The sequence below is a fragment of the Oryza sativa genome, chromosome 3, assembly GCF_034140825.1.
Source record: "Oryza sativa Japonica Group chromosome 3, ASM3414082v1".
Classification (NCBI taxonomy): domain Eukaryota; kingdom Viridiplantae; phylum Streptophyta; class Magnoliopsida; order Poales; family Poaceae; genus Oryza; species Oryza sativa.
The window spans coordinates 12,763,565-12,786,542 of NC_089037.1; the positions used below are offsets into that span (position 1 = coordinate 12,763,565).

The following is a 22,978-nucleotide window of genomic DNA, read 5'->3' on the forward strand; positions in this document are numbered from 1 at the left end:
TCTCTTTTGTTTGCTCTACTAGCTATAGATAGATCAATATCGATTAACCATTCGACTATAAAAGGAACTTAATTATATGTAAGTCTAGGAATTAATGTTCCTCTAGTTTATGCTAACACTACTGTGATCGTCCCTGCAGGTTCCAAAAATAGGTAAACAGTAGAATCTCCAGTAATTCGTTTTGGCTGCACGTCTCCATCATCAACGACCGGCACCTACTCGTCACACTGACACACACTTGCATCTATAAACAACGGCCATGTATCAAACTATGGGCTTCTGGATTCAGTGTTTTGGAAGTATTAATTACTCGAGTGAATTGACAAGTACTGTCTCGTTAGATGACCACTTTGTGTTTATCAAGGTAATGCCCAATTGGATCGTTTACTTTTGATGTGTTTCACTTTTTTTTCTTCTTATTGTTACCAACTTTTGTCTTATAATATTATCAATGTGCATGCGTATTTCGATATAGTATGTTCTACTCTGACTCTGGTCTTGGTCTTTAGCTCTCCCTTGCGTTTGGCTTTTGGGCACACCATGCATCTCGATCATCTCGTCAAGTTACTCACAAACGAAGAATTAAAGTATGTTGCAATTTGGTCCGAGTGTCATTAGCATTATATACAAGTCTTCAAATATATATAAGTCGTATTTTATTTCGATAGAATAATATTTTTACAAACAATTACTTTTCTAATATAACTTATGTGATACAAAAGCATAAACATAACTTTCGAATATGAATCAAATAATCTTGATCTCATATCATCAAATTATATCCTAATAGAATATTTTCAATCAAAATTTTATCACAATAAAATAAAATATATATTATAATTTGAAATAGAGGACAAGCTAGTACTCTACCGGCACTTATCGGTTGGCCTAATATATAGTACTCCCTCCGTTTCATATTACAAGACTTTCTAATATTGTCTATATTCATATATATATGTTAATAAATATATATATATGTCTAGATTCATTAACATATATATGAATATGAACAATGCTAGAAAGTCTTATAATATGAAACGGAGGAGGTATTAATTAAATATAGGCTGTACTTCTTATTAAAAAAATTATACGTGGTAAAACTTTTGTATATGTATCATTGGCGATTAAGAAGTCAATGCGCACTTAAAAAATAAACTTTGATAAAAAAAATCAAAAATCAAGTTTAAAAATATAAATTATGATAATGGCTTATCATTTAGTACATATAACAAAAGATGAGAGCTGTAAGCAATGAGTAGTCGCTTGACTTTAATTTGATCTTGATTTGATGGGGGAAATCAGTGGGCATTAACCTGTAGCATTGACGGATTGCTTTGTTATATAGAACCAAGTGCTCTAACTACTAGTTTAATTATTTGACGCCATCATCGTTCACGTGTAGATTAACTCGGTAATTGCATGTCCACACGGATTAGTTAAGTGCACGGAGTATCCCAGCTGTACGTACGTCTACAAGGGGTATAAAATGATATCGCGGACAGAGCTTGATTAAGCAACCACGCGACTGTCGTAAAACCGTGGTCTCGACGCTATACGTGAGCACTTTCACAGCCATATATAGACAAATAATTAAGATACTAGTCACTGTTATTATTGTCAAGTTGCCACGTAAAACAAGAAAAAAATAACCGTCACATTGAGTCCAGTACGTACATGTCCGACACGCTATGCACGGTACTCCCTCCATTCGAAAATAAATCAACTTTCATACATAAATCTAAACATAGTCTATATTTAGATTTATGTAGAAAGATTTTTCTTTTTTTTTAAAAAAAAAGAGTAAGAGCTACTAGTATTGTGGCGAGCCAAGAAATCCTGGTGACACTTTAGATACCTAACTAATGGGATATGATCAAACCTTAGTGTGCAGTGCATTCCTGATAGCTAGTGCTTTTCAGTGCATATATAGTATAAAATCAAAATCTTAGCAAAAATCATAAACATATAGGATCGTGTCAGTACGAATGTTGCTAAGCTAGCAAATCATTATTCTTTCCCCATTACATGGAAGCCCAAGGCCGTCTCTAGTAATTTAGAGCCTGGAACGATATCCAAATTGAGGCCATAAACTTGGGAGCCTAGGACTTGGATAAAATATCAAGGTTACTTAAGTCCTAGGCTCAGGATTAATTCTCGAAAGTCTAAGACTTGGAACGATGACGCGATGTCTTGGCGAGACGAATAGGAGGCATTGGCGTCTCGCTTGCTCTTGTGGATCGTAGCCTCTCGGCGAAGGCAGAACAATTAGACGAAGTTCAACATGTGTAGGTGAACAATTGAACGACTTGCTGGACTCTGAAGACATGACCAAACGAAGCAGCACTACAGCAATTGGGCTTAGTAGGCTCATCTCCAATGTGTTATGAACGACGTATAGAAATACAAAGTAAACGAAAAACAATCACAGCGGAGACACACGATTTAACGTGGAAAACCCCTTTAATGCGAAAGGGGAAAAAACCACGGGCACCAGCCAGCAACAATCTCACTATCTCAAGAGTTTTGGGTTACACGCCTATGGCGGCTTACAAGAGAATCAAGTCTCCACGAAACCCTAGCAAAGGGCATATATACCGTACCGTACCGCGGGGGGGCTCCGCCCCCCCGCACCCCCCCCGTGTGTGCATGGGGCGCGGCCGGATGGGCCGGGCTTCAGACTCCGCTCCGCTTCGTCAGAAGCCCGGCCAATATCTTGAAGTGAATTTGGAACAACTCCAACACAATGGTCCCAGAATTTCTAGGGGGTGTGTCTAGAGCCATCGAGCGAGCCATTTTCAATCTCTCATGCATAGAATGACCAAATTAACTACGGTATTGTTAAATCAAGTTCGCCAGAAATTTTGCGGGAACTCTTGCATATTTTGCTTCACCATCCATGCTCCGATGACCCAAACACCTCTAGCTCCATGACCCCGAGGTTACTACAGAATTTGGGTTTAGGGTTCAGGTTAGGATAAGGATAAAACCATGTATTGAAGGATGTAAGGGGATGGGGAAGAGAGGGAATATCACTATGCTTAGAGGAATGGTCGTGTGAGACGATGTCCAATGGTGGACACGGGCGAGCAGTGAGATGCCAAGGCTACAAGAATGGAGAGAGATGGTGGGCCGGTGTTGGTGGAGGGACCAAAGTGATCTTGTAGTTAGGAGGCGTATTGGGCAGGACAGGGGCACCTCACCATGCTTGCTTGAGGAGGAGAGGGGGTCGGGGAGGGGGAGTCGGCACAGTTGGCACTTTATGACCAGTTGGCAAGGCCAGGTGGTGGGAAGAGCGCACGCACTAGCGTCGTGGGATTGTAGCGGGGAGGGAGGGAGGGAGGATGTTAGGGTTAGGAGAGTGCTACACGAAGTTCAAAGCAATCCAACATTTCAAAATTTAAGACTAGAAAAATAGCTCGTGCATTGCAACGGGTGAAGATTTTTTAAATAAAAATATCAAATTAATTTTTTTAGAGATATAAAAGCCTAAACTGAAACCCTGTTCGAGAAAAAGAGTAATAGCAGAAAAAAGATACGATAGCATGCATGGACATCCTATGTTCCCCTCTAGTCCTCCACAGCCGGCCTTGACCAAGCCATAATCTATGCACTCTCTTCCGTTGGACGAATCACATGTTCATAGTAAAGAGCACGATAAGAGAGCAGACCAGACAAGAGCAGCAAGGGAGTAGAGGCTGCAGAGCAGACCAGGTTGGACGGACGGGCGTCCCTCACCCAACCTCAAGCATGCGACAATGACACGCTTGGGGGCATGCGGTAGCTGATGGTGGAACACACAGAGCAACGGAACTGCTGAGAAACCACGGGGCACAAGAAGTCACTTCTTTCCCTTAGGCAGCGATGGCCAGATGGTAGCGTCTTGAGCGCAAAGGTCAAGGAAGGACGCCAAACATACGGATGATATTAGAGAGGAGTTGGGGTGGGGTGCAGGGGTAGGGCCCAAGGTTGTCAATATCAGGATTTGTATCGTAGTATCGCATGATACTACGATACTACCCCAGCAAAATGATACGTGTCGCACGGCAGGACCCCATCGACGAGGTTGGCGGATAGCCACGGGGCAGCACCAGCGGCCTAACGGCGATCCCTCAGCATGCGTAGAGGTTAGGGAAGAGCAGAGGAGAGAGCCCAACAGGATGAGTCCCTCTGTGCGCCAGTGGTGAAGAGGGTGTCGTGGCGGTGGGGTCGACCGATGCTAGGCGCTAGGCGGTGGTAGCATGGTGGGAGAGGTCAGCATGAGGAACTTAGTAAAGACGATCTAAGCGGAAGATATGAGGTGAAGAAACTGATGCCCCAGGTGGCAACCATACCGGAGCTTGCCCTATGTCGGCGACGGCCCGAGTAGTAGTGGAGGTAGATCTAGGCGGCGACCGTGGAGTAATTGATGGGCCTCAGAGCGTCGGTGAGGACGGGCTCGCTAGCACGAGTTGGCAGCGGGCTCAGATGATGCTGGTTGGGGCCCTGAGCCTCGGAAAGCTGGACAACGGATGGAAAATCCACCGGAAGCCTTACGTATTATTTTCAACAGTAGAGATAGAGAGTATATCAGATAGAGATTTGTGAGGATGTTTTTGGTCAAATGTCGAAATAGATCGTCCCAATTAACTAACTAAACCACTGTAAACTGCGCGGCGCTCTCTTGGTGGTGGCGGGCGACAAGTCATCAAGCCGTCTCGCCTAGCCAGCCAGGCTACGACCGGCCGGTCGCGAGGAGGAAGAGGAAGCTCCCCGTCGCCTTCGACCCCCACACCCTACGCATGCAACCAAACGCACGCGAGCGCGAGCGATCGAGCTAGCCACGCGCCTCTCTCTCTCTCTTTCCTCTCGCTATCGCCGTATCTCTCTATATAAAGGCTGGATGGCGCGCATCCCCACCCTCACCTCGCTCTCCTCGTCACCGCGATCGATCGATCGCCGCCGGTTTAGATTTCCTTCCTACGCGGACCGCACCCACGCGCTAGGTTTAGCTAGCTAGTTTGCTTGCGCGCAAGCGTCGATCGAGCTAGCTAGTGAAGATAGATATGTGCGGCGGCGCCATCCCGCTGATCAGCAGCCGCGGCCCCGGCGGCAAGAGGAGCCTCTCCGCCGCCGATGAGCTCTGGCCGCCGCCGCCGCAGCACGCCAGCGACGACCCGGCCGAGCAAGGTAAATAAATACTAGTAGTAATAATACGGCTTGATTAATTACCATTAGTTTGCATATGCATGCTGAATTGCTGATTGCTCTGTGCGTGCAGCGGCGGCGGATGAGGAGGAGCAGGAGCAGCAGCCGGCGGCGAGGAGGCAGCGGCGAGGGGAGCGGAGGACGCTGTACCGGGGCATCCGGCGCAGGCCGTGGGGGAAATGGGCGGCGGAGATCCGCGACCCGGCCAAGGGCGCCCGCGTCTGGCTCGGCACCTTCGCCACCGCCGAGGCTGCCGCGCGGGCCTACGACCGCGCCGCCCGCCGCATCCGCGGCACCAAGGCCAAGGTCAACTTCCCCAACGAGGACAACGCCTTCGCCGCCGCGCCGCCGCCGTACCACCTCGCCGCCTACTACGGCGACGCCTCCTCCACCTCCTACCTCTACCCGATGGCCATGACGCCCGCCGCCGCCGGACTGAGGGAGCAGCAGCTGATGACGACGACGGCGGTGGAGTACAGCGTTAATGACGCCGTCGACGTGGCCAGCGTTTACTTCCAGCCGCCGCCGCCGGCGGTTGCTTACGAGTTCAGCGCCGTCGGCGGTGGCGCCGTCGTCGTGCCGGTGTCGGCGGTGGCGCCGGCGATGACGTACGGACAGAGCCAAGAGGTGGCGGCTCCGCTCATGTGGAATTTCGATGACATCACGGCCATGCCAATGTGATTGTCTTACCGTGGAGATTAAGGCATTTAAAGGCTTATAGATAACATAAATTTGCCATGTATGATCAATGGTTAATTCCTATTGCTCAAGGGCTTATATTAAGGGTTACCTACACGGCATGGCTAGCTTAGCCTACAATTTATGTTTCTTGCATTTCTTTCTCTTTTTTTGAGATGAGCTAGTGTGTTATACTATTTGTTCATCTTTTCTGGTAGTGGTGGATACATTTTCGCCGGCTAGGGTTGGAATTTGTAAATAGAAGATGGTCAATAATAAGATTGTTTCTGGCTACTCACTTCATGCTTTTTCACTTCATACTCCTGTTTTGTGCTTGCTTTACTCTAATTAATAGTCTAATGAGATACTTTCATGAGTTTCATCTCATGTACGTACACCCTGTAATCTTTGATCAGTGGCTAATGGAGGATTTCCCTGAATATTTTTTGTATGCTCTCAGTTCCTTGTTGCACTGAAGACTGATCAGCCAATGTTTTTTTTTTTTCAAAATTGTCTGTTCTATCACAGGGAACTCATTCACATGAGTACAAGACATTAGGGAGAAGCTTAATTGCCATATCTCCAACGTGATGATTGAAAAGAAGAATGTGGATGATTGGTCACGTTCGAATAGGGAGACCGTCAGGCCCGCGCAGGCGTTTGTGCAGCGGAGAGGTTGCTTGCTGCTCATGAACGCTGGGGGCTTCGGAGTTCTCTTCTTTTAGCCCCCTCATGAACCGTTCGATTGAAACCTGTGGCTAGGATCTGAAAATTCTGTGAATAGTGACAGTGTTTGTATATACCAGGTCTGTTTGGTAAAGCTCCAACTCCTAAATTTAACTCAAGAGTTGAATTTGGAGTAGAGTTAAGCAGTCTAAACCCAGCTCAATATCTCTAGTTTATTTTGTGATAATGTTTCACCTAATTTTAATTTTATTTTAGATGGAGCTGAAACTGTTTGGTTAAGACGAAGCTGAAGCTAGAGTTGTGCCTAACAGGCTCGTAGTCTCATGAAGTGGGCTAACTAGCTGAGCCAGGACAGCTTCACCGGCCTGCTCAGGTGATCTTTCCTCGTCGGTGGCGAGCAAGGCTCATAGTCCCATGAAGTGGGCCAACCAGTTGAGCCCAGGACGGCTTCACCGGCCTGCTCAGGTGATCTTTCGTCGTCGCTGGCAATCAGCTCGTCAAATACGTTGCTCAGGTCAATAATAAAAAAAAGAAATACGTTGCTAGATGTGCTCAGCCTCAACCTCGCAGTCAGAAATGGTAATGTACTGCTAAACAGAAGATGAATAGAACCCCTGTGACATGTCCTTACGGCCTGTATGTCAAGGGATTAGTCTATCATTTTTACTCAGTCCCTGATTTTTACTCCAAGTCCCTGGTTTGGCAGTAGATATGAGAATTATGTAAAGTATGGGTGAGGATTTAAGTAATGATGTATGACTCACATTTATCTCTCCCTCAAACTAGCATTTCCCCCAAGCCAAACACAAACTTCCATTTCCCCCTAACAATTCCCCCCAACCAAACATTGTCGTAAGAGTACTCGGTTCATCCCAGGATTTGACGTCAAAACCGACTTGAAAATCTAGGCACAAGATAAAATTATCATGAAAATCTGAGTTAAGACAGTTATATTCGAGTTTAAAACAAAAACTCAGGCAGAAGCGGGGAAAGAGAAGACGAGAGGCCTAACGTGCTGCCAACGCTTGTAATTCTCTGATTCAAAGTGCATAACATTCGAACAAAATTTAGCTGATCCTGGCACTTGAGTAATAACAACACAAGAACTCTGAAACTCAAACAAGAGCTATGTAGCCCATTCAGTGCAACCACACGAATAGCAGGCGATAACTTAGACCTTGAAGCCTTTGCTGTTCCTCCTTCCTCTCGCCTTCTCAAACTTCCTTCCCTTTGAGCGCACGTAAGGCTTGGTGTTGCTGTGTGGCACTCCAGGAGCAGGACCAAAGTGCTTCACTGCTTCCCTGGCGTTCTTAGGACCCCTCAGGAGAACCTGTAATAATGCGAAATTGTCTATTGTGAGAATTTCTGGCATTGCAATGTACTGCAAAGAACAATTATATCCACAAATTCGTAGAGCATATATAAGCTTAGTAGTAAGCAAAATAATATATGTTTATCATTGAATTCCAAATATTTCAAGGATTAACTCCTTGCACACATCAAACAAGGGCAGCAAGAATGCTGAGAATATACAACAATCACTGCAGCCCTTATAAGCACAATAACTTCAATAGTATATCCATTGTACAAAATTATACCATGCAACTCAGAACCACAGGTTCATACAGATATACACACTACACACGAAGGAGTAAAACACCCAAAGAAGCTTTACCACACCTTGTCAACAACAGCTAATTTCCTTTTTGAATAAACCAGACTTCGGTCTGTTTATTTTGTTATGCCAAATGTTCCAAATAAAAAGATAAGCTAATCAGCTAGGTGGCATCAGATAATAAGCAGAGTATTTGTCCACACATTGTATTCAGTGTGTAGGATAAGATTGTGCATCACATGCCATTATTCCATCAAAAACTTCAAAATAAAAGGCAGAACCAATTGAGAGAACAAGTAGCTCAAATACTAGCAGATGTTTCAAGTAAAATTTATGGCTCCACAAATAGCAAAACCAATTAACCAAACCAACTCAAAAGAAGCACGAGAAAAAATAAACAGTAAATTTTGGTTAGACCATTTGGCACCAAAGCAACCATGTAGTCATGCAATGGGCTGGTAAGACAACCTTGGCTCTATGCACCTCTTATACCTCCTCAGCATTCATTAAGTTCTCCGAGAAGAAATTAACCAGCGCAGGTGTTGTGCTCAAAATTATGACCCCATGTTTGTCATATCAGTACTCATCTATATGAACATCCCTATTAACACCTCTATATTACAGGCAAACTAACTCATATATAGGTGAAAGAACATAAGCCAGTAAAGTTTGGGCAACTAGGAAAGCAAAGTTACTTGTTCCCACTCTCAGATGCACTCCAGAAAAGGAGTGCACAAACATGCAGACACTCAACACAACATCAGGTTCTGACCGCCCGTCTGCTTTGTTCTCGTCATTGAGAGACAACAGAGTATTGATAATGCTATGTTCAACTAGAAAAACTATATTTCACAAATAAACTTTAACTTCTAGGCATGCAATGCTCTTCAAGTGCAGATCAAGAGCAAAACCTAAACAACGAAATTTGTGATCCGGCAAAATCTAATTACATTCCAACTTTTCAAGTATACCCATTAGACAAACAGTGCTGGACTCATCATAAATTAAAATGTCCGAGCAGAATCATCAAGCAGGCAATATAATTCAGAATTGAACAGCAAGAATTACCGTGTTCTGGCCCAGAGGAGCGCGGAGCGCCAGCTGATCGAAGGTAAGGCACTCTCCACCAGTATTCACAATGCGAGCCCTCGCGGTCTCGGTGAACCTGAGCGCGGCCACCTTCATCGCCGGCACCTCGTAGACCCTCTTGTCGTCGGTAACGGTGCCCACGATCACGGCGATCTGGTTCTCCTGCAGCCACAAAAACCGAGATGAGTTCCATACGAAATCGAAAAGACGACGCAGCCAACGCGAATCAAACATGGAGCAGACCAACGCGAGACCTTGCCCTCCATGAACCTGACGAGGCGGCGGAGCGAGAGCGGCGGGCGGTTGGTCTTGCTCATGAAGAGCCGCCTCAGGATCACGGCGTTGAAGGGGCTCTTGGTCCTCCGCACCAGGAAGCGGTAGAGCTGCGCACAGAGATCGGGATCGGGGACGCGATGAGACTCAAATCCGAGCGAGCGCTAGATGGCGAAGACGACGGGAGGGGACTGACCTTGACGATGAGCTTGAGGTAGACATCGTCGGACTTGGGCGCCGTGCGCTTGGTCTTCTTGTTCCGGCCGCCGGCGACGAGGTCGATACCCTACGAGTGGAGGAGGAGAGATGCGTCAGTTAGTGAACGAGGCTTATGGAGACGACGCGGGAGCCGAAGGGAAGGGAGGTCACCATGGCGGCGGCGTGCGGCGGCGGAGGGGGAGGTGATTTCTTCTAGGGTTTTGGGAGCGAGACGAGAGAGTGAGGCTTATATAGGTGCGGTGGACTCGAGCCGAATGGGTTTGGGCGAGCCGAATGCGTTGGGTTGGGCCAAGGCTGCCATTCGTTGGCTCATCGTGGCCGTCCATTCATCCTTACAGCGAGTATAGCTCATCGCTGCCGTCCATTCGTTTCAATGAAGTCTGGTCTAGCTTTCTTCCAGGTTTTTGCCACCGATTATTTGCTCCAATTGTATAAAAATATGATTTCAAAAATAAATTTCTTGTACTGTGTTACTTATTAAACCACTTGTTTTAAGTTATTTATAAAGTTTACTTCATATGTTTCATATTATAAAATGTTTTGTGTTTTAAATATTTATACATGTATCATGTATTTGCTTCAAAGATTTGTCCAAATTCATATGGATGTTAGTGAATGTAGACGAGTGGTGAAGAACCCAAAAGGTATTATAATGAGGAATGGAGGGGGTATTTCTTAAAAAAAATAATTTATCATGCAAACAATTCACATCAATAGTCCCTGCAAAAAAAATCTATTTCAAACGGTTTATGATTATATTCTATAGCCAACGAAGCATATCATGGTGTAGAAGTATACTGCATGTTGAAATTTGCAAGAAATTGAACAAGGGCAAGAACGTACGGTTTGCTTCCAGTACATTATATATCTCTATGTACTGTGCATGAGAAATTGAGAATATCCAAAAACTGGTCAGTATCTATTGCTATTTACTCTTATCTTCCTTTGGCCTGACGCCAGCTATAACTTATGTTCTGAATGAATTTGTGATCAACCCTAAGCAAAATCTATTCGTCTTCTGCTTCCTCATCAGAATCCTGGACAATGCTGTTCGTCTTAGCTCTTTTCCGTCTCGCTAAGACTCTTTCCCCCTCTTCATCAGATTCAGAATCTTCAACTGTGTTATCACTGCGTGCACTGGCCTGTGGATCTTCATCACCATTTGTTTCAAGAGGAGCATCTGGACCTTCCGCGTCCTCCTCAGGCATATTTTCAGATGACGCAGCTCTGGCTGCAGTAGAGTTCCTTTCCAGTTCGTCCTTCGATTGAATCTTAAAGTCTCTTGCCACGCTGCGCTTGGCATGCCTCAAGAGGTTCACCTTTGTAAGCTTGCTCAGCTGGATTAAATACTTCTCGTAATCTTCGATCTGGAAAATAAGATCTGGGATGCATTTGCTCTCTCTTTTGATCCTAGCCAGGATTCCTCTTTTTGACGCTTGCTGATTCTGCAACCGAAATGGAGAGGAGTAAAATAAGCTACAAGTAAACTCAAGCCATAAAAGCATATAAGCATCACAGGTGCGTTTCTGCGGTGATGCAGACCTCTTGAACTAAAGCGACGAAGACGTAAAGTGGAGCAGTCAGCATCCTGCAAGTTACTTCTGCCAATTTCTGAAACTTGAGACCTGGCATGACTTGTTTGTATCCCTTAGGTGCAATCTGAGACTTGGCCATGCGAGCCAATAGCTTGTACAACTTGGCAGTCAGTTTCAGAAACTGTTCTGCCTGAGAATCTGAAAATGAAACGATAAAGTGAGGCTGCATGTAGGATTTGAATAGAAAGGGAGTATTCTGGTACCTTATAACCTACCCTTAAGGCTTGTATGTGCAAAAGACGAAAGGACATGAACTACGGATGTTGATCTTGAGTACAGTGCTTCCTCTAAATATAGCCTTTGCGTCCTTTCATCAGCAGGTTGATCATCCTCATCAATATTAGCAGAATCATATGCTAATGCAAGCATTACCTTAAGCTTACCAATTACCCAATCCAGCTCAGTAAGAGATGATTCAACCATTTGAAGAAACACAGCAGCAAGTGAATTCTTTGTTTTACAATTTATAACAGGAAATGTCTCTGACGAATCTCTCGAGTCCTCTTCTCCAGTGGTTATCAACTTCAACTCTGCAGTCATTTCATGCACGAGAACCAGATCATCTGGAGCTATCATAAGATGGATAGCAAGTTTTACCATCTCCTGTGCAATGCTTGGATTCTGGAGAATAGTTTTTTGACACAAACTTGCAGCCCAATGTCCAACAAGGTGACTTTGTTCATGATGTAGCTTTCTTGATATGCCGAGAATCAGTTCAGTTACAGCCTACAGAAATGAAAAGAACTTCAGTTTACCACCAAAGAAAAATACCAAACTTTCTTAATTCTAACTATCCACATGCCTCTTTCACGAAAACTCTTCTAGAATAGCTATTTCTAAACTGTAGAACATTTATATTTGGCATGCTCTATACTTGAAAAGGAAACAGGGTGGTTGAATCATGTTGCAAACTTTTTGCCAATACTTTCTACCAGAAACATAAAAGGACAGAACAAGCTAAGTCTATATTACTTTTCTTGCAGGGATAAGTCTAAATTACTTGGAAGTTAATTGTGAGGAACTGCTGCGCATAAAGATAAGTGATCAACAGGGAATGCGTGAAATAATCCATCTATGCATATTCATAACGAAATGATAGTGCATAAGCATCTAGTGTGCTATTTGATGGTATTCGTTTGGCGTGCTGACTAAGTTTAACTATTGATCCTATTTGACTAATTTAATTCAGTAAAAAATCATCAAGTCATCATACATTCCTTTACTGTCCAGATTACAAATAGATTTACCTCAGATTCACGTGGTAGTGACTGGGAAAGAACTCGAACATATAACATCTTTAATATATTCAGAAAAACATGGACACTTCCTGTATTTGGATCAGTGTCATTCCTGCCAAGAAGCTGGCTGCAATGCACCATATCTTCTATATTTGGCGGAGCTGATGATACCAGGACATCAATAATATCACCAGGATGATCTTCTGGAACACTTAGCTTAGACATTTCTGTTAGGCATGTCAATGCTAGATACAGTTGGTCCTTTTTGCTATCCATGTGTTTCTTCCCTTGGGTCAAGTTCCTCTTGGTTCCACCATTTTCTTGCTTTGAATCTAGCATTATCCACCATATAAGCTGCATCATTGGCCCCACTAACTTTTTTACATCTTCATACAGCACAGCTCTTACATTTCCAGTAGTCGCTCCACTTCCCTTGGCTGCAAGTGATTTGAACATTCTATAACAGGCTTTCAGAACAAAAGATAATAGACTGTGGCATTGGTTCAATTTAGATTGGGTAGGACGCTGACTGCATTTTTCAAGGTTATCAGCATCACACTGCTTGACACACACCCTTACAAGTTCATATAAACTGGAATCCATAAAGGTCTCCCTCCTTTCATTTAATTTCTGCAGTGTTGCACTGTAATACTCCTTGGGTCCATTCATCTGCTTTGCAGTAGAATCACTTGAATTCCCTGCTCTTTGCGCAACCTTCTCCTTATTCTTGCTTTTTTTTCTCTCAAAGCTACTATGTGCATCAATAAGGTCCAGTATTTCTTTTTCTAACATTTCCTTTTGCTCATCAGCTACTTTCTCTAGTTTTGAAGCAGTAAAACCGATAAAAACCTCAATGATTCCAATCATAGCAAAATTATGGCAATGAGCCGTGTCCAAATGTGAAGAAAGAGAACAGGTTTCTTGGGTCTGCCCTCGTTGATCTAGAAGAAATCAAAATATGAATTGTAGCACAAAGGCGTAATGAATACTAGTTTTAATGGGTTGCATTTATATTAGGTTATCACAAACCTTCTGCAAGACATTTCCTCAAGTACTTCTGGGTGTTTGATAAAGCTTTCACGAATAAGTCACTTGATGATAATCTTCCAACCTGGCAGTAGCTTAGGTCATAAGAAATAGAAAACATAATATGATTGAAGCCTCTCGTATAGATATCAGAAAGTTATGAAAGAGCAAACCTCATTATCCTGCGAAGGAGCAAACCCGAAGCACTTCCAATATGCATCTCGTGGTTGTTCACATTTACTATTTTGTTGAACTTGAAGAATACATGAGATACATGATAGTAGGCAATCTATTGGTTCCACAATGCTTACTTTGGCATTCTCGATTTTAAAACACGAGTCAATTTTAAGGGGACATTCTGCATGCTAAAGAAAGTCAGGCAACAACAACTCATTAGAACAACTTCATTTGGCTTGCTAATAGAATCTACAGTATCAAGAAAACAGAGAACACAAGAATCCTTCAGGGGGTGTTTACCTCTGTGTAATAGTTTAGGAAGTGCGGCCAAAGGAAATCAAGGACATTCTCAGCAATAGACGGATCTGAGGTAACAATTTGTATGAGTCCATTGTACAAGACCTCTTTGACTCTAGCCTGTAACAGCAAAATAACAATTTTGGGACTTGTACATGTCTTGTTAGATCTGAAGATAAACAAATGAGATTTGCAAAATATTTGTAAAGAAGTTACACCTGCTGCATGAAACATCTGCGAAGTAATCCACTCAGTTCTTGAAAGAGACCCCCACCAATCTCTAAATGTGTTTCAGGTTGCTGGCTAGAGCTTGGTTGACTAGATGAGTCTTGAAAAGGATTTGCTTCGGTTCTCTTATGCTTGTTCTCTGCAATAATCAGTTCAACAATAGCATTTGTGGCAGCAATCCGCACAGCATCCTCCCGCTTGAACATGGCCTTCCTTATAACCAATATTATGTAATCCTGTAAAATTGAACTCTACAACAATCATCATACTGCTGTTTACAACCTCATAGGTATGATTTAAAGTTAAGTTCACACCTTTAGATCACGGCTAAACTTCGTGAGTGGCAGGATACAGTTGATCAGACCAATTGATATCTTGTCATTCAAGAATGCAAAATAGTCCAGCAATTCTTTAAGGTGCGAAATGTATTCAAGCATTTGAAATGGATGAGTACGAACTAAACCTCCAAGCAGTCTGTAGGGGCAGATAATTTTGTAAGTATATGCTGAATTGGAGGATAAAAGTTGCAATTAGGATCCTGAGCCTTTATTACCTAATGACTGGTAAACTTTGAGAAGGCTTCACGGAGAGAATCCGGAACTTGCACTGCTCGATTATCTGACCTCAAGTAGATAAATTAGAAACACACCACATGATATTAAACAAACTAAGCAGCTACCCATAATTGACAGGACAAACACAAAGATAACAAAAACTTTACACATACCTCAGTTCGTGCCATTCCATGGATATCAAACAATGACTTGAGCATATTAACACCTACTTCTTCAGTGCTCATAACCCCTTCATTGAAGCCAACTTCCTCCTTTCTGTCACTATCTGAGGCCTCCAACAGGAGAAAACCCACTTGAACAATGCTTGGCACAACATGCTCCCTTCCACCAATGCTCTCGCCAACCTACATATATGATCCACCAAATATTACACTGAGATAACTAAGAAACACAAACTCCAACCCTTTCATGATTCACATCAAAGCTTCGGAACAAGAATCGCTCACAGCTTTCAGTAATGCCTTCTCCACGCAGTTAGCAGCCCGGGCGCACTCCCCTTTCAGGCATTCCGGCAACCATTTGCAGCGCCTAAAAACAGAAGCCACCCAATCAGAACAAATTTGTACTTATACTTCACAAAAGCTGAACATCTCATGTAGCTTCAGCCATTTCCCCTCACCTCGATATCCGATAATCCCGGCGAGACGTGATGACGGCGTCCCGGAGCACGCCCACCGCGGCGTCGTTGAACCTCCGCACGCGGGCCACGGACAGCAGCACCGCCACGGCGAACCCGCTGAGCGTCCCCGCCGCGTCGGCCTTGACGGCGGCCACGACCTCCCTCGCCAGCGCGGGGTCCTGCTTGACCGCGAAGGCGACGTGCATCAGCACGGTCCCCTCCACCTGCCGCGCGATGGACGGCGGCGCGCGCAGGCGGGCGCCCCTGTGGCCGCCGAAGAAGCGGAGGAGGCCCGAGAGGACGGCTCGCGGGTGGAGCGGCTTGGAGGCGAGGAGGAGGAGCTGGTAGGCGAGCGCGGGGAGGTCCTGGGCGTCAGCGGCGGGGAGGAGGGAGAGGACCTTCGCGACGAAAGCCGGGACGCGGTGGCGGTAGGCCGCGGGGAGGTCGCGGAGGAGGGAGGCGACGGCGAGCAGGGTCGGGGATGGCCAGCTGGGCGCGGAGAGGAGCGCGGAGAGCGCGGCGGCCGCCGCGGTGGGGGAGGGGGAGAGGGCGAGCACCGCGGGGAGGAGGGCGAGGTGGTTCGGCGGCGAGGCGGGGGAGAGCGAGGAGAGGACGTCGTCGAGGCCGTCGGGCGGGAGCGCCTGGAGGAGGGGCGCCGCCGCGGAGGGGTCGCGGGAGGCGACGCGGAGGACGGATTCCGCGGTGGGGGGAGGGGGTTGCTGCGACGGGGGCGTGCCGTAGGCGGCGGCGGCGGCGGCGGCGGACGCCGACATCGCCGGAGTTGCGGTGGTGGCCGGCGGGGAATCTGGGGGTTCGGGCGGGAACGGGGGTGGGGTTTTCCCCTCCAGGAGGCCGCCTCGCTTTTCCGAAGGAAAAAGTACACCGGAGGTCCCTGAACTTGTCATCGAGTTAGAAAAACGTCCTCAAACCACAAAACCAATATCCGGCGTCCCATAACTAATCAAAACCGGTCACAATAGGTACTTCGGTGGTTTCGATCCGGTTTTGTCCTATGTGGCGGCTGAGTCAGCGTGGGACCCCACGTGGGCCCCACATATCAGGGTCCACATCATATCTCTCTCTCCCTTCCTCTCTCTTTTCTCCTCGTTCACTCGCTGCAGGGCGGCTGGCAGGCGCGCGCGGCCGTCGGGGGGCGGCGAGCGGCGGCCGTGGGAACCGCCCTTCGACGCGTCCCTGCCGGCGCCGCCCATCTCCTACCCCATCACCACGCTCGCGGCGCTCGCATCCCGTGCCTACCTCTCCGAGGACGGCAACTTCCACCTCCCCTTCAACCGCGCCTCCGTGCCGGCCCTCGCCTCCTCGCCCCGGGCCGCGCCGCTCCTGCCCCGGCGCCACATCCTCGCGTGCCACGACTTCCGGGGCGGGTACCGCGACGACGCAGCGCCGCAGGGGGGCGACGACCCGGGCGCCTACGTGCTCTGGCACTGGCACCTCATCGACGTCTTCGTCTACTTCTCGCACTACCTCTGTCACGCTCCCGCCTCCGTGCTGGGTCAACGCCGCCCTCCTCCACGGCGTCAAGGTGTCCCCCCCCTCCCCCAAAACAAAATCTCCAGCTTCATGGGAGTTCTTGCTTCGATTGAGTGGATCGGGATAGGTTCTTGCATCCGCTCGATTGACGTTTGCTTCTGCTTGGCGTCTGTGAGCGAAGGTTTTGGGGGCGTTCATCACAGAGTGGGATAAAGTGGCAGAAATCTGCGAGGAGATGCTTGCTACGGAGGCTTCTGCCCAAATGTATGCTGAAAGGCTAACAGAGCTGGCTGGTAATTACTTTCTTGATGTCTTGAGTTTGATATTGTATTCTAAATGATACTTTTTGAGGAAAATATGCAATCTACCAACTGAAAAGATGATTCACGTTCATTAAATGAGATTTTGTGGATGGTAGGAGGAGGCGGAGAGGTCGGCGTCCGTGATGAAGCGGCGGAGCTGGGACTCAGTAGGGGGAGTGGGACATCCGGCAGGCCAGTGTGGCGGGCGTAGCTGCCGCCGTCGCTCCGCCCTCCTCCTCACGCCTCGGCCCGGCGACCTCCTCCCGCGTGGTTGCCACCGTGTCGTTGCCACCGAGGGAGGCCGGCGAGCTTCGTGGTGGGATTTTTCGTCGGGACGCCTTCTCCCGCGTCGCCGCCGCCGTCCTCATCCGCTCCCGCTGCTCCTTTGATGGTGCCCGCGACGGTGCCGGTTCCAGGAGGTTGTCGCCGATGGCGGCGGCGGCGGCAACGACGGAGACGCACGGACGCGCTACAGCCGCCGCCGCAGCCGACGGAGCCGCTCCTGGGCAGACGCGCTACGGCCACCGCCGCCATCGCGCGGACGCGCTACCGCCGCCGTCGTCGACGGAGCCGAACGACTCGTCTGGGTGTGTGAGCAGTGTAAGAGAGAGGAAGAGAGGAGGAAGGGAGAGGAGGAGGAAGAGGGGAGGCTGACGTGGATAGTCTGACATGTGGGGCCCACGTGGGTCCTACGCTGACTCAGCCGCAATGTAGCACAAAACCGTAGTCAAAACCCCCGAGGGACCTAAAGCGAACGGTTTTATTAGTTAAGGGACGTCCGGTATCTGGTTTTGCGATTGAGAGACGATTTTGTATCTCGATGACAAGTTGAGGGACCTTGGGTGTACTTTTTCCTTTTCCGAAGAGAGTGAGGGGCGAGTGGTAATTTGCTCGGTGGCCGTTTCCTAGCCCATAAGATGGGCCGGCCCATGGATCTGGGAGGCAAAGGCCTCGTCTGGATTTACCGATTATAGTGAAAATGGGCCTCAGCCCACTCTATACCCTCGTCCAGAGCCCCTAGAGAGAGAGAGAGAGATGCGGAAGGAGGAGAGGGTGAAGGAAGAAGATGGAAGCATGCTCCACGTAAAGATTAGGGGCGGGGCTAATATGTTCATATAAAATATGGTTGAAAAAAATATCAAAACATGCCTAAGGTATAAAACGGCGTGGCTCAAACTTTAGATGTACTGTAATAACATGATTATAAATAGGTGAATGATAGTGGTTGATCTAATTAGCCTAGAAAATATGAAAATACGAAGATTAACTAAGGCCACGTTTGTTTCAGCTTAAAATTATTGTAATCTAGATTATTAAATCAGATTATTCTAAGCTGTATTATAATAAACTAATATAAAATAAGCTGCGAGTTGATTATTTCTCTGGATTATTGGAGGCATCTAAAGGTAGTGGGTATTTAGCCACTTAATAATCTAGAAAAAGCTCCTTCAGAGAAGATTATTAGATTATACTAATCTGGCTTATAGATTATAGTAATCTAGCATAATAATTTACATGTCTGTTTCAGCTTGCTCCTAATAATATAGATTATAATAATTTTAAGCTGAATCAAACAGGGCCTAAATAGACACTTGGAAGCTAACATCTGACTAGCCTCCTAAATTTGCTTTATAAACGTATTACCTTTTCCGATTTTATAATTCTTGACATTTTAGACTAACAAGAACTTTTAAAATATTTAATTTAAAGATACTAAAACAATATATATAGAGAGAAAGATTCATCTTACAAAGCACTATAATAAAAGTAAAAATGTATTTATTTATTATATATATCATAGTATATCATAGCATAGTTAAAGATATATTTAGAGGTTATATCACTGTTTTATACATCAAAGAATTATGGAACCAATGGGAGCACTATCTTTTAAGTCCGCCCCTGCCTAACCAACGAGCCAAACACTGCATGAAAATGCTAATAAGCGCACTCGTGCTTGGAGAAAGAGCACCGGTCGCCATGCATGATAACATCCGATGATCCGAGCATGCGGTCGAGAGTGCGCGCGTGGCATTGGCTCCGGATGGCACGCACGCACGCACGTAAACGTGCGTGCGTGCGTGCGTGGTCGCTCTCATCCATCCACAGTCGTATTCGCACGAGGCAAAAGCAAAAGAACCTACTGCGAGACAATACCGCTCCAGCCACGACTCCATGAAGCTACCTACTCCGCTAGCAGCAATTGAAACGTGAACACTTTCCCAATATAAATATATACCTTAGAACCAAAATGTAATACGTACACAACGAATATGTACAGTGTACTATCAAATGCCACATCTGATGATTATATATATATATATATATATATATATATAAACGGAGTACGTGACAGCAGTAGTGGTCACTCAATTTCTATGACGTCCATGCATGACTCCCACAGTTCCACACTACCGGACATCACAGGACACACATCAGCAGAAGGGCTTATGCCCGGGATATCTCCAAATCTCCAATTCTTTTGTAGCCAGCGCATGAGATGACGAGACCGTGCTTCCACTCCGGCGCGACGTGTCCCCTCCGGGTCTCCAGAATGTGCGCTTCTCCTCGCCTGCCCCCTTTCCTCCCACGGTGAGACCGATCCCAAATCCGATCAACAGATGGTTCAGCTATCCTAGTTGTTAGAATAAGCATCGTATATAATAGTTCTACTAAAAGTAAAATTTAAAGCTGAGATAAATATTGGATAAAGTTAGAATGAAACTTTGTCATAAGCTCTCTTGAGAGAGAGAGAGAAAGAACACCACGGTACAACTAATAGTGACTACAATATAGCGTAGACCATGGATAGGGTGAGACCATGGACTTGTAGCGGCTAGGTGCTATACAATCGTGTGTTTCTGTGTCGTCATCTGACGTAGTCTTGCATGATCAACGACAGAAGCGATTGGAAAAATTAGTTCGGTTTCGCTATAACGATTAACTTTTATAACACCGGTATGTGGTAATAGTAAAGCTAGTGGCGTCGTGTAGAAAAGCTACTGGAGCTTCGGTGGATTTCGAATCGTCGCAGACGGAGAGGCAGATCGAATCAATCATACAGGAAAGGTGCCTAACGAACCCAAAGAAAAGTAAGCACTACTAGTTCCCGTCGACCCGGAGGATCCATCCGCCTAAGCCTAACTGCTCAAGCAAGACTAATTACCGGTTGTTTACCCTACCTAACCAAAAGCAAAAGCATCTTTGGCTAGGCATTAGTAGGAGATAATTAGCACCAACGTGTGGAATTACGCTGGGGGATGATGGATCATATCGATTCGATTCGATTCGATCGAGTAGGTGTTCGTGGTGGATTTCGCCGCTCCGTTAAGCGCCGCGACCGACCGAACCGACCGGCCGGTATGGTTGCGGGTCCCTCGCTTGTGTCCGAAAAGATCCTAGCCAAACACCTGCTATTGTTAATGTCACTGCTACACCGAAACAAACTTTTGTGCTATATATTCGTCGCCGTTTTGTCTGAGATACTACTCCTCCTCCATCTCTTGTCATCTTATCCGTATAAGCTGTAGCTTAGCTCTGTTTCTAGAATTAGCTCCAGCAATGGCGGATCCAAGCTTCTTCGTCGGAATCGTAGGTCAGTACTAGCTAATTTTCTTCAGTTCCTTTGTCTTTTCCGAAGTCTGAAGAACCCCAGGGTAATCTTGCTGTTTGATTAATCAACTGCGTGTGACAGGGAACGTAATCTCAATACTGGTCTTCGCGTCTCCAATGTGAGTGAGTTCAACTGTATATATATTGATCTCCCACTAAGAGCTGATGCTGTTCAAGTTCGTGTGCTTGATTATTTGATTGATTTTGGGTGTTGTGTTTTGGGGTTTTGATTAGTGCGACTTTCCGGAGGATCGTGAGGAGCAAGAGCACGGAGGAATTCAGGTGGCTGCCGTACGTGACCACGCTGCTGAGCACCTCGCTGTGGACGTTCTACGGCCTCCACAAGCCCGGCGGTCTCCTCATCGTCACCGTCAACGGCTCCGGCGCCGCCCTCGAGGCCATCTACGTCACGCTCTACCTCGCCTACGCCCCCAGGGAGACCAAGGTATATCTGACTCTGCATCCATATGCTTGGCGTCGCCGATCGATCGACAGTTAAAAGAGAGGAATTCAATCGTGGTGATCAGGCGAAGATGGTGAAGGTGGTGCTGGCCGTGAACGTGGGCGCGCTGGCGGCGGTGGTGGCGGTGGCGCTGGTGGCGCTGCACGGCGGCGTGCGGCTGTTCGTGGTCGGCGTGCTGTGCGCGGCGCTCACCATCGGCATGTACGCTGCGCCGATGGCCGCGATGGTCAGTAAGCTAGCTAGACGGTCACTACTCACTCACCCCCCCCCTTTCACATCCACCAACAAAACTTGTCAAATTCGTCACCAAAAAAAAAAGTTAGTAGAGGGTGTCACACTTCAAAAGATTAATAATGCAATTAAAGTCTGACGAGATTTATACTCATATTACTTCACCACTATCTTGTTTCTTGTGAGAATTTTGTGGCGGAGATTGATCGAGCCAACGCTGTTGCATCTCCTGACGGATCTGTCATTCTATCATTCTGTCATCGAGGAGTGTTTGGTTAGATATCGCTCTCTTCGATTTATAGCAGCATAGAAAAGCAGTAACGTCTCTGAAGATCGCATTCCATCTTCCTAGAACTCGACCACTCACCTAGATCCACGTAGCTGATGTCCCACATAGAGCATTGAATCATCCATCCTTCAGCTACTGTGGTGCTATGTTGCATTGTTCCGCTCTAATTTTAGGGCAAGCATCTGAACGTGACTGTTTCGTCTTTTCGAGTGTCATTTTTAATCAAGATGCTACAGTAATACGAACAAGTGTACAATACTACATTGCTAACTTCAATTTTTCATGTTGTTAAAATCTTAGTGGTGTTTAATTTTCCGGTGGTGTGTTCGCCTTTAATTTGCAAACGTACGTGGCAGAGGACGGTGGTGAAGACGAGGAGCGTGGAGTACATGCCCTTCTCCCTCTCCTTCTTCCTCTTCCTCAACGGCGGCGTCTGGAGCGTCTACTCCTTGCTCGTCAAGGACTACTTCATCGGAGTACGTACAAATCCACACTAATCTACAGCTAATAGCTGCATATATAGCTTAGCTTGCAAACTGACCGATTCTATATATGCATACAGATTCCGAATGCAATCGGGTTCGCGCTGGGGACGGCGCAGCTGGCGCTGTACATGGCGTACCGGAGGACGAAGAAGCCGGCGGGGAAAGGCGGCGACGACGACGAGGACGACGAGGAGGCGCAGGGGGTGGCGCGGCTGATGGGGCATCAGGTGGAGATGGCGCAGCAGCGGAGGGACCAGCAGCTGCGCAAGGGGCTGAGCCTGAGCCTGCCCAAGCCGGCGGCGCCGCTTCACGGGGGGCTCGACCGCATCATCAAGTCCTTCTCCACCACCCCCATCGAGCTCCACTCCATCCTCCACCAGCACCACGGCGGCCACCACCACCACCACCGCTTCGACACCGTCCCCGACGACGACGACGAGGCGGTGGCCGCCGGGGGCACCACGCCGGCTACGACAGCCGGTCCAGGAGATAGACATTAGAAAAAGTATTTTTCTCGATGTGGGGGTTTATTTTCGTAGTCGGATATGACCTTTAGAGCCAAATGATCACATACGAAAATATAAATCGGGGTGAATTTTGATGAA

The 22,978-nt window shown here is 46.8% G+C and overlaps 4 protein-coding genes and 1 non-coding gene across 6 annotated transcripts; 2 read left to right on the plus strand and 3 right to left on the minus strand.

Annotated features, from left to right (window-relative positions):
• The first annotated feature begins 4,900 nt into the window (after positions 1-4,900).
• On the plus strand, positions 4,901-6,160 carry LOC4332792 (ethylene-responsive transcription factor RAP2-3). Its single transcript, XM_015774497.3, has 2 exons — positions 4,901-5,166; positions 5,258-6,160. Exons 1-2 carry the CDS (start codon positions 5,043-5,045, stop codon positions 5,863-5,865), a joined length of 732 nt encoding a protein of 243 aa, XP_015629983.1. The 5' UTR covers positions 4,901-5,042; the 3' UTR covers positions 5,866-6,160.
• Positions 6,161-7,550: 1,390 nt separating this feature from the next.
• LOC4332793 (large ribosomal subunit protein eL18x) lies at positions 7,551-9,947 on the minus strand. The gene is made up of 5 exons (XM_015776139.3): positions 9,896-9,947; positions 9,723-9,812; positions 9,508-9,636; positions 9,233-9,415; positions 7,551-7,879 (listed from the first exon to the last, which is right to left on the minus strand). The coding sequence occupies exons 1-5, from the start codon at positions 9,896-9,898 to the stop codon at positions 7,721-7,723; spliced, it is 564 nt and encodes a 187-aa protein (XP_015631625.1). The 5' UTR covers positions 9,899-9,947; the 3' UTR covers positions 7,551-7,720.
• LOC112938380 (small nucleolar RNA R16) lies at positions 8,331-8,411 on the minus strand. The gene has a single exon (XR_003241579.1). It is a non-coding gene; the product is annotated as a small nucleolar RNA R16 (small nucleolar RNA).
• Positions 9,948-10,527: 580 nt separating the features above from the next.
• Positions 10,528-16,349, minus strand: LOC4332794 (uncharacterized). The gene is made up of 13 exons (XM_015776138.3): positions 15,501-16,349; positions 15,328-15,409; positions 15,034-15,225; positions 14,860-14,924; positions 14,621-14,780; positions 14,297-14,542; positions 14,082-14,198; positions 13,778-13,969; positions 13,608-13,689; positions 12,588-13,519; positions 11,556-12,066; positions 11,288-11,478; positions 10,528-11,190 (listed from the first exon to the last, which is right to left on the minus strand). The coding sequence occupies exons 1-13, from the start codon at positions 16,271-16,273 to the stop codon at positions 10,753-10,755; spliced, it is 3,981 nt and encodes a 1,326-aa protein (XP_015631624.1). The 5' UTR covers positions 16,274-16,349; the 3' UTR covers positions 10,528-10,752.
• Positions 16,350-20,745: 4,396 nt separating this feature from the next.
• On the plus strand, positions 20,746-22,978 carry LOC4332795 (bidirectional sugar transporter SWEET16-like). Of its 2 annotated transcripts, NM_001417673.1 has the most exons (6): positions 20,770-20,888; positions 20,988-21,024; positions 21,140-21,350; positions 21,433-21,594; positions 22,245-22,364; positions 22,451-22,976. In NM_001417673.1, exons 1-6 carry the CDS (start codon positions 20,855-20,857, stop codon positions 22,871-22,873), a joined length of 987 nt encoding a protein of 328 aa, NP_001404602.1. In that variant the 5' UTR covers positions 20,770-20,854; the 3' UTR covers positions 22,874-22,976. The 2 variants fall into 2 exon arrangements, with proteins under 2 accessions (XP_015628836.1, NP_001404602.1); XM_015773350.3 differs by lacking the exon at positions 21,433-21,594 and having other exon boundaries at positions 20,746-20,888; positions 22,451-22,978.

What these genes read in the sequence shown, in the direction of transcription:
- LOC4332795 (NM_001417673.1), top strand. Translation starts at nt 20,855, where the DNA reads ATGGCGGATCCAAGCTTCTTCGTCGGAATCGTAG. An exon ending in CTGGTCTTCGCGTCTCCAAT is followed by an intron (nt 21,025 to 21,139) that starts GTGAGTGAGTTC and finishes GGTTTTGATTAG; the next exon opens with TGCGACTTTCCGGAGGATCG. An exon ending in ACGCCCCCAGGGAGACCAAG is followed by an intron (nt 21,351 to 21,432) that starts GTATATCTGACT and finishes CGTGGTGATCAG; the next exon opens with GCGAAGATGGTGAAGGTGGT.
- LOC4332793 (XM_015776139.3), bottom strand. An exon ending in ACCTCAAGCTCATCGTCAAG is followed by an intron (nt 9,637 to 9,722) that starts GTCAGTCCCCTC and finishes CTCTGTGCGCAG; the next exon opens with CTCTACCGCTTCCTGGTGCG. An exon ending in TCAGGTTCATGGAGGGCAAG is followed by an intron (nt 9,416 to 9,507) that starts GTCTCGCGTTGG and finishes TTGTGGCTGCAG; the next exon opens with GAGAACCAGATCGCCGTGAT.
- LOC4332792 (XM_015774497.3), top strand. Translation starts at nt 5,043, where the DNA reads ATGTGCGGCGGCGCCATCCCGCTGATCAGCAGCCGCGGCCCCGGCGGC. An exon ending in CGACGACCCGGCCGAGCAAG is followed by an intron (nt 5,167 to 5,257) that starts GTAAATAAATAC and finishes CTGTGCGTGCAG; the next exon opens with CGGCGGCGGATGAGGAGGAG.
- LOC4332794 (XM_015776138.3), bottom strand. Translation starts at nt 16,273, where the DNA reads ATGTCGGCGTCCGCCGCCGCCGCCGCCGCCGCCTACGGCACGCCCCCG. An exon ending in CGGGATTATCGGATATCGAG is followed by an intron (nt 15,410 to 15,500) that starts GTGAGGGGAAAT and finishes TTCTGTTTTTAG; the next exon opens with GCGCTGCAAATGGTTGCCGG. An exon ending in CAAAGTTTACCAGTCATTAG is followed by an intron (nt 14,781 to 14,859) that starts GTAATAAAGGCT and finishes CTGCCCCTACAG; the next exon opens with ACTGCTTGGAGGTTTAGTTC.